Source organism: Dromiciops gliroides, chromosome 4 (genome assembly GCF_019393635.1).
Source record: "Dromiciops gliroides isolate mDroGli1 chromosome 4, mDroGli1.pri, whole genome shotgun sequence".
Lineage (NCBI taxonomy): Eukaryota > Metazoa > Chordata > Mammalia > Microbiotheria > Microbiotheriidae > Dromiciops > Dromiciops gliroides.
Window position 1 is genome coordinate 477,991,939 of NC_057864.1, and position 14,028 is coordinate 478,005,966.

Below are 14,028 nucleotides of genomic sequence, written 5' to 3' on the forward strand. Positions count from 1 at the left end.
GTCTTTGAAACTACACAAAATCGGACAAGCTTTTTATGGCTTCAGTTATTTATTCAGCTCATGTGGAAGAGGGATTATGTACAATATATATGCTTTACATGATTTCCATGCACTGATAAAGATTAAAGCCACCCAGAGGTATGACTGTCTCCCCAAATGCCACCTTTATTGCCTTTGAGGTTGGATCATTCTGTTGTAAAAGAGACCTCACTTGAAAATGTGATTTTTTTTGCTGGATGCTTAAAAATATCCGGCCTTCTTGACTAAAATACAAATGAGTGAATTTTGAAACCATGACAAATATCAAATGGAGGTGCTCTATATTCGGAGTCATCTCCAAATATTTGAGGGCTAAGGTTTGACAAGCACTGAAGGCTGGGACAGAGAAGTGTTCTGTCAGCTAGGACTTAATTAGAAAATAATAGGCCAACCTGCTCCCTTGTGCCTTCGGATTTGAGTTTAGCTGGAACAAGTGCAGGGAGACCCCCACACTCCCCAGAGTGGGAGCCAACAATGGTTCTGAACCTCCAGAGCAGTCCAAGGACTGGAGGAGTCAGGGCATCACCAAGGGTCAATCAACTGACAAGTAATTGATCCATTACGCTACGGTAATTCTTGCGAGACCATCCCTAAACAATGTGCAGCTTTGGAGAACTGGAACCCAAGAGCCCACCAAGGTTTGTTTTTCCAGATTTTTTTTTTCCTAGTTTGCAACCTAATTTGCTCACTTTATTGGCTGCAATCAATTCCATGTGCTGTCACACCCACAGCGGACAGAACAGAAGACAGCTTCGCAAAGGCCCAAAGGGGACTTCTGGGTCCCCCATGGCGGAGGAGGTAATACCTCTCCAACAGCACTGCTGCTTCTGTTCCACATTTATTATGAGATGGGCCCAAGTCTCGAAGGCAGTATTTGTTCTAACAGCCGCTCTGAGTAGGGTCAACTTTGGCCAGAAAACTGACAGCTCCTTTTAAAAGTCTGGAGGCCCTTAGGTGGCAGCTCAGGGCCATCCAGCCACAGCAGTAGGAAGCTTAAAGCTCCACGGCACATCTGTGGCTGGGCCAGGAATTCTAGGTAAGAATAGGAGGCCAAGGTGTCTCGCAGTGACCGGTCTCGAGCTCCCTTGTGGATCATATTGGAGAAGAGCCAGGATGTCTCTGCACAGTGCTCCTTGTGCATCATGTTGCCAAATGCAAAGCTGTCTTCGTGCGGGGATCTCGACTTACATATTTTTGCAGGGCTTACAATGGTAAATCAAGCATGTCCAATGAGATTAAAGGGCACAGATCCAACAGAAACACATTAAAGAGAAATGTCTAAACGCTGTTGTGTGGGGGCACGCCAGACAAGTATTTCAAGATTTGTCTTCGGCTTAATGGGACGGAACTTCGCAGGCCCGCCATGGCTAGCGTGGCCTGGTGGCACCAAGTGGCGACCATGACCGTGCACGTGGCCAGGCTTCAGCAGTGTCTGGGCCACCACTGCGGCCTTCAACAACTCAGGGTCGCTTTTGTGCTCGCAACATCACAGCAACAACTTCTATTAGGAATTCCCCACATCCCTCACAGGAAAGCGCTTCACATTTCAAGGAGATGTTTTTAACATCGTTGGCAAGAGCGTGTTGCTCCATAGGCCTTCAAGGACGTCATAAGCAGAGGTGGCATAGGCTCTCAGAAGTAACTCGGTTAAGCTGCCATTAGAGATAAGGGGCCCACGGAACTCCACAGGCATCTGTAAGGACAAGCACAAAGCTTGCCAGTGACGGCAGGGCTTGTTTCATGTAAATACAACCAAGGCCATCCATTCCAAACCTTCTGACTCAGAGATGACCCTGACAAGCACCAGGGGAACCCTGAGGTCCACGGCCACTTGGATTCTTCTCAGAGGACACGAGATGGGGACGTCTCTTTTGTGTCATGGACCCTTTGGGCAGTCTGGTTAAGCCTACAGACTCAGAATTCATTTTTTAAAAATTTACAATGGGGGGCAGCTAGGTGGCACAGTGGAAAGAGCACTGGTCTTGGATTCAGGAGGACCTGAGTTCAAATTTGGCCTCAGACCCTTGATACTTACTAGCTGTGTAACCCTGGGCAAGTCACTTAACCCCAATTGCCTCACCCCAAAAATAATAATAATAATAATAATTTATAATGGGAAGAGATGCTAAATTTCAGTTAGAGGTTATAGTGAAAACAGATGTACTTTCTTCCCATCCAAGTTTGTGAGCCCCCTAAAGTCTACCCATGGCCTCCTAATGTATTTGTGAACCCCAGGTTAAGAACCCTTCCTGAGACGATCCTACTCTGACCAGTAATCATGGTGGAGAAGCAATTAGGTCAATCTTTTAACCTTACAGAAAGGAAATGCAGACCTGGGTCTTCACAAGAAGTTACAGTGGTCCTACTGAGCCACAAAGCCAATCGGTCTAAGTGCAAGCTGGTGGGCCTTGCTGGGGTCCACGGCCCAGATCAGAGCAATTAAAATAGCCCCCCCCCCCCCCGAGAGTGAGGGGATGAGAGCAAGACCCAAGTGACCTCTGAGGGAGGTCCCTTCCAACTCCAAAAGCCCTGTGATCCAGAGAGGGGGACAGGAAGCCTCAGGGATGCTATCCCTCAAGTGGGCCTGCTGGGAAGATGACCCTAACCTGTCTCTCCCACCAGGGGACTGGATATAGTTTTATCAAACAGGATGCCCCTCAGGGACGGGTAAGAAGGCTTTGCAGCTCGCCCAAGACATGCTTTCCAAATGTCACAGGGCAGCGGTGGGCTGCACATCTGGGAGAGCGCAGGATGCGCCAGGGAATGCGGGGTGGAAGGAAAAAATCTTTGGCAGCTTTGGTGAGTCCTAGGAATAAGTCTCCTATCCCTGACTGCCCAGAGGGTGTCAGTGACTCACGGGCAAGGGGGCGGATGGTGCGCGCGGCTTCTTGGCGATTTACACGACTGCCTGCTCCCAGCACATCTGCACGACCTCCTGGGCTCAGAACACATGACCATACCAGGATTCCAGGTGCATCTTCACCGCCCTTCCTCCCCGGGGTGTAGAGGCCACAGCAAGAGGCCAGGAAGGGAGACTCAGCTCCAGGCACTGTCCCGGATCATTCCTTGTTAGCGACTTGTAGGAAAAGGGGTGATTATGTGGCCACTTCCGACACTGAGGCTCTTCTTAAAAGCCAGCACCTCTGCTGAAGCCCAGGAAAGATCCCGCCCCACCATGCATGCCCATGCCTCAGGAGGCCGGTCTCTTCACCTCCCAAAATAGTTTACTTTTGTTACATGGGAAGGGAAAGGGAAACTTACTCTTGGCAACAGTTTCTTATTTAAAAATCTTTCCATTATCTCAGGGATCGTTTCCCACAGATTGCTATGGTATTGAGACTGAATAAAATGTTGGTCTTGAACTACTTGGCCGTGTCTAAGCAGCCTCACAGAAACAGGAGTTAACAATCTGGATTTTTACAATTCCAAAAAACTCAAGCAACGCTTGCGCTCCCGTGAACAAAATGCCTGTTTTATTTCCAGCTTTTCTGCCCTTGACAAAGATGCGCCCCCCGCCCCCCAGGGTGTCCAGCTACTCACACAACCTGCAAGCTCCTCTCATGGCCGTCCAATTGGACTTTCAGTTTGTGAAGCTCCTCTATCTCCCGATTGTGCCGCTCAGTTTTGTGTCGGACCAAGGAACGGTAGAAGTGAATGGTGAACACCACGAAGATGAGACCCACAGGCACCATGATGATGGTGGACACCAGGGCAGCCTGCCAGCCCGTGTGGCTGGTTGGCCCTGGCTTGGAATTAGGCCCGTCTTTCGCACTCGAGTCCACAGGGAGGAATTTGATCCAGCACAGGAGCACCACCTCTGCCAGGAAGAGGAGGATCCCCAGAACGGTAGAGAAGCCCCAGGCCAGCTCAATGTAGGGGTGCATGCGCTCATGGGGGGACTCACTGATGGAGTTCAGGTTGTGGATGTTGCTCACAGCTTCCACATTGGGCAGGATGCAAGTGCTAATGAGGAGGGCAAAGAGGTGGACGGCCACCAGCACCGTAGTGCAGGCGCTGAAGGCGATGAGGAGCATCTGGGGGTACTGGTATTGCATCTCCAACTGCACCTCCACCATGGCCACCTGCGAGACAAAGGGCAGCGTCCTGAGCAGAGGTCTAATACTAATAGTGCAGACCAACACAGGCCAACGGCTGCATTGCCTCAGCACCACGCCGGCCGCCCACGAGAACGGGCCCAGCGAGGCCAACGTCAGGGCATCGTCCGGGCCGCTGGGTTCTCTGCAGAGCCTTGAGGACTCTGAGTTTTCAACATTAGGCAAGCTCACAATCAGTCGCCTAAGCCGGGGCTTGCCACGCCTCTTATCTGCACAGCTCAGGGAGTCGGACACCCTGGGTGCTCTTTATGAGCAATCTCAAGGCTGGGAAAGGTGCCCCCTTTTCCCAGACAGGTTAAAGTGACTTGAGAATGGAGTGGTAGGGAGCTGGAGACTATAGCCCAAGTGACTTCTGGAAGAGTCCCTCAGACCCACTGCTCTCCAAGAGCAGAAATACTGCAATAAATATTGGTTGGTTGATGGGACTGAGAGGAAATTATTAGTTGAGTTTAATGGCTGGTTGTTCTTCTTGAAGGTAGCAAGCAGTGAATGTTGCCAGGAGAAGAATGATGATCATAGCTAATGGTAGAGAAGGGAGCCATGAGGTCCCTGGACCCATTCACATCTCTAACACAGACATGCCTGGAGTTCATGCTTTTCCCTAACACTCTCCATCTCCCATGTGATATTGGAACAGGGAGCAGCCTCCCCTGCCCAGCACCCCCTACACAGGGCCTCCCCTGAATGGGCCCCACCTGCACGGTACTGAAAGCAGCTCTGGCCAGGGGCTCATGTGCTGACTTGGATTTGATATAACAAAGCCCTCCTCCCAGTACCCAGAAGCCAGATGACTTTCAAGAGATGGAATCTGACTAGTTCCCAGGGGAGGGGGCAGGGAAAGGCTCTGCACCTGCCAGAGACCTGCCTTTCCAAACAATAAGAAATGCTGGAGGCCCCCAGGGTCACCCCCAATGATTTCAGACAGAGGATTACAGAAGACTCCACTGCCTCCCTGGACGTCTAAATACTCGTCCTGTGGGGGAAGCTGCTTTCTTTCTGTATTCTCCTCAGAAGATACCTGGTGCAGACCAAGAGGACCCAGGGGTCACCGTGGACAAGAAGCCAAAGAGCCAAAGTCAGCAGCACAACCCCGCCTGCTTAGGAGATGGGCTACCAAGCTGTGAGGCTGAGTCAATCCTTCTCCATCACCTTCACGACTCAGTTACTCTTAGTTCAAGCTGTGCTCAGGTCTGATCACCACACTTTCAAAGGGATGTGGAGAAGCAGAAAAGATAGCCTCTTAACAAAGAAAATAAGGGGATGGAGACAGGGTCCTGTGAGGACAAGTCCACAGCAGGGGGTTGCTCCACCCTGGAAAGAGAAAACCAGAAAGGGCTGTTGTCTGTCAGGATATGTCACGGTGAGGATGGGACTCCAAGCATTTGTTCTCTGAAGCAGCAAAGGCCCAAATGGGTTTGGGGGATTGGGAAGAATAACAGTGCAACAGGTAACAAAGACAGGGTGGTAAGTCCCAGAAATCCCCAGAAATCTGCAAAGCAAAAACCTGCTTGTCTGCACAGGCCCGAGATGTGGATGGGCCCAGCGACCTCATGGATCTCCACCATTAGCTATGATCATCATTCTTCTCCTGGCAACATTCACTGCTACCTTCAAGATGAACAACCAGCCATTAAACTCAACTAATAATTTCCTCTCAGTCCTATAAATCAACCAATATTTATTAAGGCCCTACTATGTGCCAAGCACATGCTAGGGATACAGGTAAAGGGGGGCCAAAAGTCACAAAGGGGTCTGATGTTTTCATAACTTTTAGAAAATTACTTTTTATTTCCTATATATACTACATATGATGCTATGGTGGTAGTAGTAGTAGTAGTAGTAGGCTTCCGCCAGTTGCGGACGACCATGGATTTACATGCTATGGTATTGTAAATTAAAAAGAAAAAATAAAGGAGTTATTAAATACTGTAACTCCTTTGTGACTTTGGCTCAGCCCTTTCCCAAGAATGATACAAACAATATCTATGTAGATATAACTACCTCTATTATCACTAGCCACATAAATCTATGTAGACGGATGAACAAACAAAACAAGGAACTACCAGGTAGGTTGGATTGGAGGGAACCAGGAAAAGCTCTGCAGAGAAGGCAGTGCAAGAGCCGAACCTTAAAGGAAGAGGACACTAGGACAGGGAGGTCAGGAGGAATTGCTTCCAGCCTTCCAGGCATGGGGGAGGCCCAGCACAAAGGCAAAAAGATGGGAGGTGGGATGTCCCGTGTGAGGAACTGGAGGCTGGTTTGGCATATCAAACAGTGCAGGAGAGAAAACAATATCCAGCGAACTCAGAAAGCTGGGGTTGGGGCCAAGTTGTAACGGTCTATATTAGATCCTAGGGGTGAGAGGGAGTCATGGGAGACGTGGCGAGAGGAAAGAGGTGGATTATGTCCAGACGAAGAACCTCAGAAAGGAGGAGGAGGATAAAAAAGAAAGAAAAGTCTGTGGGTTTGAGGGAGAAATGACGTGTTTAGTTTTAGTCACGTCGAGTTTAAGCCATCTCAGAGACTTCTGTCTAGTCTGAAGAGTCCAATGAGTAACTGGTGATCCGGGAGCTACCGGGCAGGGATGATGGTGAGGCCCCACAAGAGTCACAGAGGGCCTGACCTCCAGCCCTGCCTCACCCCCAAGCTCTGCCCAGGGCAGGCTAAGTACAGCCTGTGCTTCAAGGGTCATTTCTAAGGCTCCATCCCTAGGACTGGAACTTGAGCTCAAGGCACAAGCAACTGTGCCTCGGTGTGAGTCCCTGCTTTCTGAGAGGGGTGTCGCCACACCAAGAGTGTGAGAGTGACAGCTGGAATACCTAGCTTCACATCCTGGCTCAGCCGTGTGCTACCTGCATGTCCCTAGGCAAGTCACTTGCCCACTGTGGCCTCGGTTTCCTCATGTGTAAAGTGACTGAGTGAGACTTGCTAGCCTCCAAGGTCCCTTCTGTTCTAAATGTAATGATCCTATTACCTTCTATCCATCAACTAAGCCCGTCTCCAGGCTTTCGTTTCTGCTGGGGACAAGGAGACCTGTTACCTCAGTCACCCTCTGCACTTCCCTCGCCCTTGTCCCCTTCAGCCACAGGCTCCAAGTGTCGTCAGCTCCGTCTCCACCACACTGCGCACATCTCTCCCCTTCTCTCCACTCAGACTCACCAAGGCCAGACATCTCCCTTGCCCCCTCTTCCCCCTTCCCACCTGCCTTCTAATTAGGGTCCCCACTTCCAGGCCCGCCCTTCTCCAATCCACCTAAAAAAACCTCCCCAAGGCACAGGATGGGCCTTGTCTTGCTACTGCCCCAAAGCAAAGTATCAACTAACTCCTCAGCCTGGCATCTGAGGCCCCCCACTTCCCTTCCCAGCCTCATTTCCCAGGATTCCACTTCATGCCAGCCGCACGACTCCTTAGACACATGGCTCCATCTCCCCCCTCCGTGCTTTTGCTCAGGCTGTGCCCTCATGTCTAGCATGCATATGCTCCCTCCTCTCAGAATCCTTATTTCCCTCAACACTCAGCTCAGCCTTCTCCGTCAAGTCCTGACACGCTCCGAATGACATCATGCTTGCTTGTCTGTGTACATGGGTCACAGTGTCACAGGATGACAGCTCTGGAGCTGCCAGGACCTTGGAGGCTATGGGCTATCAAGGACCAAGGTGGACAAGTGGCTGGAGGTGACTGACTTGTCCAAGGTCACTGAGGGTGAAAGTTATGGAGGTGAGACTCAAACACAAGTTCTCTGAGTGGCACTAATAGAAGAAAATGTTCAGCCCCTGCATCCCCATCCCCAAGAACTGTGGCTCAAGCATGGGAGAAGCTTCACCTATGGGAGCTGAACTGACCCTAATAAATGTGAAGGCTGTGTTTATGGCTCAACTTTTCCAGAAGGAATCCTAAAGCTGTAACCTCTTAAACCACCCCGTGTTTATACCTTTTGTCTTCTGGGGGCAGCTAGGTGGCACAGTGGATAGAGTACCAGCCCTGAATTCAGGAGTACCTGAGTTCAAATCCGGCCTCAGACACATAACACTTACTAGCTGTGTGACCCTGGGCAAGTCACTTAACCCCAACTGCCTCACTAAAAAAAAATAAAATAAAATAAAATAAAGACTATAACTTTTGTCTTCTGGTCTTCAACCTGGGTGTGCATTCTGTGAGTACCGAGACTGCCCAATAATGTCTGGGAAAACAACACTCCTCATCCTGATCCAGAACATAAGGAATTGTCAGTCTCTGGGACTCTGTGTTAAATGAAAACCATCGGGGTGGACTGCCCTCCAAATCACCACATGAAATCAGGCATCTGCTGCTCCCTGGAAACCACCTTCTTGGCTCCCTTCACAGTGGGTGTCCTCAGCAGACACTGTCTCCCACACTGTCCACAGCCTGTATTTACCCTTTGGAACACCAGCTTTGGGAACACAGGGGTGGCTTTGTTCTTGCCTGTCTGTCCCTAGCACCCAGCACACAGTAGGTGCTTTGTCCAGGCCTGCTATGCTAAGCAGAAGGTACAAGGCCATTCATCACGCTGCCCACAAAGCACTGCTCAGGTCACTTTGGGGGAGCTGGGACTCCCCCAACATGGCAGCAGAACTGACCTCCAGCTCCTATTCCAGTCTTTCACATGCCAAAGCCAAGGGAAGAAGGTCACTCACATGGCCCAGGATCAATGCCGGCCTCAGTTTATCTGGGGGAGGTGTGTGTTGTTGACACCCCCCCCCAGGAAATACAGTCGGTAGTGTTTGAAAGAGTGGCAGACTTCCTGACCGCAACAAGTTCTCGGGGCCAGAGAGGACTGAGAACAAAGGCGCTTGGGAGGGAGGACCCCAAGGCTCCAATCCCACTCTCACCACTTCCTGCCTGTGTGACCTGATCCTCAGTTTCTCCTCCTAGAAAATGGGGATTACTCTGGCACTGCTAACTCAGCTGATTGCTATGAGAATCAAGCCAAAGGATGTATGTAAATGTACTCAGTAAGACATGAAATCACCAGCATTGCACTGTTCTCTTAGCAGGAAGTATTAAATTCACGTATGCTAAGTCTAACCACTCAGTGTTCCTGAATGTTAATCATGTAGAGTTCAGAAACACTGATTTCTTTCAAAACAGCTCCTTTGAACTGCTGCTAGGCTTCAGCATTGACCTCAAAACACACACACACACACACACACACACTCTCTCTCTCTCTCTCTCTCTCTCTCTCTCTCTCTCTCTCGCCCCCCCTCCCCCTCCCTCCTTCCCTCCCTCCCCTGTCTCTGTGTGTGTCTCTCTCAAGAACTCAGGATGTTGGCAAAAATCTCCTAACAATCATTTCTTGGTTGGCCCTGAGAGCCAAGGAAGGGACACTTCTTTACTTTAGGAAGCACCAAGGGACACCAACAAACACAAGGTCTTGCTGACAGCATCTCCCCCTCCCAAGAGATCCGTTAAAAACTCACCATGGCGAATCCAGACAACAAGGCGGAAGTCCGGCTGGAAGCTTTGAGCTTGGCCCTGCTCAGGTAGAGCTTCCTCCAAGAAAGGGCTTGAACTGAATGATGATTAGAAGTGACCAATTCCAGGTAGCTGCGACGAACCCAGTCCCGATAATCCATCCCTTTATTACCTGGTTCAGAGCAAGCAGACGGGGAAGGGTCCACGGGGACATTGAGCTCTGCACTCATGATGGAAGCAAGGCTTAGGGGGAAAAAATAAGAGAAAACCGATGTTCTGAGAGGAGCCCGTGAGAGTGGATGAAACAATGAAAACCAAGCACAGGGGTTTCCAAAATCATTCTGTATGGTACAGCAACTCTAGCTTGTAATTCTATGGTTCCCATCCCCTTGGTACATAAGTGATCTGATAAGTAAAGTTTACCACCAAAAAAAAAAAAAAAAAAAGAGAGAGAGAGCAAAGAAGCAACTCTTTCCTAATAGCAACTCAAACTTACAGAGTTCTTTTAAGAGGCAGGCACCCCATTTTAGAGGTGAAGAAACTGAGAGGAGAGGTTAAGTGACTTGTCTCAAGGTTACTTGGCTAGTAGGACGTGGCAGAGACTGGATTTGAACCCAAGACTTAGGACCCCCACTCCTGTGCCCTTTCTGTTACATCAAACTGCCCTACTGCTACTAGGTTTCATGTTAAGACGGAGGAGGCAAGCCTAAATTTAGAACAGGCAAAAGATGAAGTTCAAACCTACCCAGTGAATTAAACCTTTCTGGCTCTCTTGGCAGAATCCTGACTTCAGATCTTGAACCTGCCTGATTAGAATACCTGTAGAGCTTCCAGAGACAGGTGTGAGTACAGAGATGGAATAGAAAGATTAGCTGAAAACTCCTTGAACTCTCCCCAAGGAAGAAGAAATCATTCTAGCATCTAAAACCTAAGCTAACATTTTGCACCTGTCTACATTTGAGACTTTCAAGTAACACCAACACCACCTGATGCTTCCTAGCCAACCTTTAAAAATATCTCTCCAAATGTTCCTTAGATCTGAAGAATCAAGACTAGTCATCTTTAGTCCTTTTAAAATGTCTGGACCAACCACCTCAAGGAAGCACCTGAGTCAGAAAACAATTATTTCCCAGGGGTATTTTGTTCTTTAACAGATTGTTTAAAAATTCTCCCAAGATATGTTGCAATGAAAACTTCTTTTTATCAACCTTATTTCACATATTTGGGGAAAAAAAAAGATTATCATCACCAATAACTAAAAGCCATAAGCAGGTCTTCACAGAAACAATGAATAGTTTTTAGTTAGAGGAGTCATACATTGAGAAGAAATCTGGAATTGGAGACTGGAGACTGGGGCGGGGGTGGGTTGTTGTTATTCAGTCTTTTTTTTTTTTCCTAGTCATGTCTGATTCTCCATGACCCCATTTGGGGTTTTCTTGGCAAAGATATGGGAGTGGTTTGCCATTTTCTTCTCCAGCTCATTTTACAGGAAACTGAGGCAAACTGGGTTAAATGACTTGCCCAGGATCACAAAGCCAGTAAGAGTCTCAGGACAGAGGCAGCTAGGTGGCGTAGTGGATAAAGCACCGGCCCTGGACTAAGGAGGACCCAATCCAGCCTCTGACACTTGACACTTACTAGCTGTGTGACCCTGGGCAAGTCACTTAACCCTCCCTGCCCCCGAAAAAGAAAAAGGAAAAAAAAAAAAAGAAAGTCTCAGGACAAATTTGAACTCAGTCTTCCTGAGTCCAGTCCTTGCACTATCCACTTCGACACCTAGGTGAAGGGGCACTAATTGTGAATTTGGTTTTGAAGTTTTGAACTAAATGATCCATGAGCTGATCCATGCAACTTTTGTGAAGTATAGCCTTAATCTTGTTAATCCAAAGGCAGATTTCAGGGAAAATGGGATTCTTCTTCTTCTTTTTTTTTTTTTTTGGTGAGGCAATTGGGGTTAAGTGACTTGCCCAGGGTCACACAGCTAGTAAGTGTCAAGTGTCTAAGGCTGGATTTGAACTCAGGTCCTCCTGACTCCAGGGCCGGTGCTCTAGCCACTGCGCCACCTAGCTGCCCGAAACTGGAATTCTAAGGGTCAGGATATGTATCCTTGTTCAGTTGTTTCATGTCTGACTGTGTGACCCCATTTGGGGTTTTCTTGGCAGAGATCCTGGAGTGGTTTTGTCATTTCCTTCTCCGGCTCATTTTACAGATAAGGAAACCAAGGGCCAGAGTCACACACCTATTAAATGTCTGAGAGTAAGTTTGAACTCAGGTCTTCCTAACTCCAGGCAGGTGCCACCAGGATATGTATCCATATACCAAAAGAGACCAAGTCTATATGAAACAGCACTCATTCATCTGTGGAGTCGGCCTCAAGGTCACAGGCACCTTGTGCTTAGTTCATTTGGCACAAGATACTAACACATTGAGTCTATGTGAAAAGACTGCTTAGGGCTATTATAAACAAATCCATGAGAGTTTCTGGACCCCCGATGAGCCAAGGAGAGGCAGGGGAATCTTACAAGTGCCCGCAGCAGGAGCAAACAACAAAAGGGTTTCGAGTTTGGGTTTGGTTTTGGTTTGGTTTTTTTGCCTATAACTTGAAAAGCAAACATTTTTTCCCCTCTTAATCAACAAGTTGCAATTTTTAAAACTGCTTATCAGGAGACAATTGGTAGTTTCAGGAAGGAGGGAGCCAATCTTAACAGATCTTAATGGCTTACATAATTCTCAGCTAAAAATTTGGGCTCTTTTCAACTGGGTTTGAGGCGCTTCCCCCCTCCCAATCCAAGTTTAATCAATTACAGGTAACTGACACTCCCTGTGAAGCACTGGATACAAGCAATCTATATATTTCCTTGGGGAGGCTTCAGGGAAACTAACCCCCAGCTAACCATTGGTTAGCTCTAAATAATCTAGTAACTTCCTAATTAGGAAATGCCTGTTTCTTTTCTTCGGATTGCTCTCCCACCGAAATGTTGCGACTCTACCCCCATTTTATCATAGGGACGTTGAGGTGGGAGAAAAGTGCTAAGAGAGGAGTCCCTGTAAATCCCTTTCCTAGATCAATCTGCAGATTTGGAATAGGAAAAAGCGAAGCAGGGTGTCTGGTCAGATTAAACCGCTTCTGAGTGGGTGGTTTTGTGGGCTCTGATGGTCAAGAGACAGCAGATGGGATTAACAACAGAGCCTATACAGGCTGTCCCATCCCCCAGCCTACCCTTCACTTTTACACACCTATTTCCAGTGAAATAACAAGGACACACTATCGTTATTTCTCCCCAATTTCTGCTTCTGCCGGCTGTCCCCCTACAACCACACGACAAGGACAGGCCCCCATTCACTATGGCCAACCACGAAGTGTCTCCTGGGAGGGATCCAAGGGGGATTACATTTGGGCAACTTGGAATCACGAACCTACCCCAGCAAGTAACAACACTACCTTACTGCAGCACCGTAAATCTATTAACATTAGCAGAACCGCAGTGGCAGGTTCCCCGGAGACACTCAACAGCCCGTGGGTGGACTTCGAGATAACCAGGGGTCTCCAGGAAAACTGCTTTCATGAACACACGCACACACACCCCTTTCTGAATGAGAACAGGCATACACACACACCCCACAGGCAAATCTCAAGGATCCATGATATGATGATGATATGACCCCCCCCCATACCCCTACCTCTCTGCATGAGAACGGACATCCATGGACCACACATACGTACCCATACCCAGAGATCCTTTCCCCAGAAATGTATCCATGAGATGACTACACAAGCACACAGATGATGTTTCTCCGCGAGAACGTGCGTGCATGGACAGCTGAAGGCGTGTGCGCGCATACACACTATACACTCACACTCACTCACACACACACACACACACACACACACACACACACATCCCAGCCCACGCCTCGATGCAGACCTCCACGTGGAGTCCCTGCCGGCCCCCAACCCCCCACACCAAGGTTCCCAGAGCAGGCTCTGCGCACCGAACGCTCCGTGGCTGGTTGTCCAGGTGGGGGGTTCTGGCGGCAGCGGGTGTCCCCGGGACCCCACGATCCTCCCTATAGGGAGACTTTCCCCGCCCCGCCCAGGTCCCCCTCCTCCAGCCGGCCCTCTGGGGCTGGTCCTTATCACCCTTCAATGCTCCCATCACCCCGGAGTCCCCCCTTGTCTTGGGGAGGCTTCCCGGGGAGGAGGGGGTGATGCGCCGCGGCTCCGCGGGGGTTCCCCGGCCCCTCCCCCTTGTTCCCCTCCCGCGCAAGGCACGTGACAGCCCCCCCCCCGCCCCGCGCCCCCCATACTCACCGAGCGGCCGCCCCGCCCTCGGCTCCGGCTCGCTGCAGGCTGCGGAGGCGGCGGCCGGGGCGCGGCTCTACTCTCCCTCCTCCCGCTCCCCGCCTCCACCTCCTCCACCCTTCTCTCCCTCCTGCTCCC

General features: G+C 49.6%; 1 protein-coding gene across 5 annotated transcripts; it reads right to left on the reverse strand.

The window, feature by feature from the left end:
* Positions 1–14,028, reverse strand: ORAI2 (ORAI calcium release-activated calcium modulator 2). 5 transcript variants are annotated; one of them, XM_043962951.1, is made up of 3 exons: positions 13,581–13,670; positions 9,593–9,830; positions 1–4,121 (listed from the first exon to the last, which is right to left on the reverse strand). In XM_043962951.1, exons 2-3 carry the CDS (start codon positions 9,815–9,817, stop codon positions 3,576–3,578), a joined length of 771 nt encoding a protein of 256 aa, XP_043818886.1. In that variant the 5' UTR covers positions 9,818–9,830; positions 13,581–13,670; the 3' UTR covers positions 1–3,575. The 5 variants fall into 5 exon arrangements, with proteins under 5 accessions (XP_043818886.1, XP_043818885.1, XP_043818887.1 ...); XM_043962950.1 differs by lacking the exon at positions 13,581–13,670 and adding an exon at positions 13,318–13,480; XM_043962952.1 differs by lacking the exon at positions 13,581–13,670 and adding an exon at positions 13,900–14,028 and having other exon boundaries at positions 2–4,121.

Bases quoted from the DNA above. Each gene is read 5' to 3' on its own strand.
- ORAI2 (XM_043962951.1), bottom strand. From the start codon at position 9,817: ATGAGTGCAGAGCTCAATGTCCCCGTGGACCCTTCCCCGTCTGCTTGC. The intron at 4,122-9,592 runs GTGAGTTTTTAA...TTTGTCTCGCAG, and splicing joins TGTTGTCTGGATTCGCCATG to GTGGCCATGGTGGAGGTGCA.